This window comes from Austrofundulus limnaeus, unplaced genomic scaffold (assembly GCF_001266775.1).
Source record: "Austrofundulus limnaeus strain Quisiro unplaced genomic scaffold, Austrofundulus_limnaeus-1.0 Scaffold1535, whole genome shotgun sequence".
Lineage (NCBI taxonomy): Eukaryota > Metazoa > Chordata > Actinopteri > Cyprinodontiformes > Rivulidae > Austrofundulus > Austrofundulus limnaeus.
In genome coordinates, this window is record NW_013953937.1 from 17,540 (window position 1) to 19,013 (window position 1,474).

Below are 1,474 nucleotides of genomic sequence, written 5' to 3' on the forward strand. Positions count from 1 at the left end.
TAGTTTTACACTTCTGTATCTTTTTAAACCTTTTTATAAAGTAAATGAACTGTAAGTTAACGGATTTAGAGCAGGGCTGTCCAAACGTTTTGTCACGTCGGCCAAAATCATGAAGTCAGAAGGACTTGAGGACCAAAAATATTTTTCCTTTACCTGCTCAACAATAAACTAAGCATTGAATACTTTAATTAAACAAATGAAGTAGTCAGATTTATTGCTGGAAATGGATGCGTAAATTAATCTTGACTTTAAAAGTGTTTTGCRGGTTTCCCTTATTGTCAATGTCAAATTTATTTGTAAAGCACATCAACAACWAAGGCTGACCAAAGTGCTTCACAGTTCAGTCAAGACATCAAAAAACAAACAAATAACAGATGCAAATACAGAAACACAATATATGAAAAAGCTCTAACTGAACCTCYAAATCTTAAACATAAGCCAAAGAAAATAAATGGGTCTTCAGCAAAGATTTAAAGGCCTCAACAGTTTCTGCTGACTGAATATTAAGAGGTAAACTGTTCCACAGCTTTGGAGCAGATATCGTAAAGCCCGGTCACCTCTAGATTTCAGTTTGGATCTAGGGACATCTACAGGAACTGGTCGGTAGACCTGAGTGCTCTGACTGGAGTGTAGATGTTAAGAAGATCACATATGATGGGGCCAGACCATTAAAAACTTTAAAAGCCATAAATAAAATCTTAAAATCAGTTCTCAGGTGAACAGGAAGCCGATGGAGAGAAGCCAGGACCGGGGTTAAGTGTTCATGCTTTTTAGTACCTGTTAAAAGACGAGTGGAAGTCACTAAAGCTAAGAGTCTGGTTATTTAAAGACAAATAATTAGCATTATGGCCAATACTTTTTATTATAAGATTTTACTTTGTGATTAAATTTGCCCTCATAATAAATAGAAAGTCTACATCGAACGCCTGGGTGTGGGGGGGAAACTAATTTGTAAACAAATGAGTATAACTCTTGAACTGAAGTCAGGGGTCACAAATGGCCCCCGGGCCACACTTTGAACATCCCTGATTTAGAGCCTTTTTGATCATTGATTAGAGAAAAAAAACAATAAAAACAGAAATCTGTTGTGTTTCTGTCTATATTTCAGAATCTTTTCTCCGAGTTGCAGATGAACCTGGTCAAAGTTTTATTTGTGTTTTTTCCCGCCTCCAGTGTCGGAGAGCGACGAGGGCTTCGAGGTGACGATGACGGCCACCGCAGAGGGAGATCTGTCCGATGACGGCGTCGCTCACATCGAGGTCAGACCTGAAACAGGTCTCCCTGAGTCAGAGGTTAAAACCTACAACAAAACAGCTTGAATCAAATTGTTTYTTGTTTTGTTTTTTTCTGTTAAGATCCTTCCTGAGGATGAAGATCAGAAGGCAGAGGTGTCCCTGGTCAGTCAGGCCTGGTTCACCACTAAAGAGGACAAAGATACGCTGGCTAACAAAGGTCTGAACAAGAAGATATATAT

At 38.8% G+C, this 1,474-nt stretch overlaps 1 protein-coding gene across 2 annotated transcripts in view; it reads left to right on the top strand.

Moving 5' to 3' along the window:
• dmtf1 (cyclin D binding myb-like transcription factor 1) overlaps nt 1-1,474 on the top strand; it is a 10,763-nt gene that overhangs the window by 2,161 nt on the left and 7,128 nt on the right. For both annotated transcript variants that reach the window (XM_014032768.1, XM_014032767.1), the window contains 2 exons: nt 1,174-1,259; nt 1,356-1,452. In XM_014032768.1, coding sequence (XP_013888222.1) covers nt 1,174-1,259; nt 1,356-1,452 — 183 coding nt within the window. The remainder of the gene's footprint in view (nt 1-1,173; nt 1,260-1,355; nt 1,453-1,474) is intronic.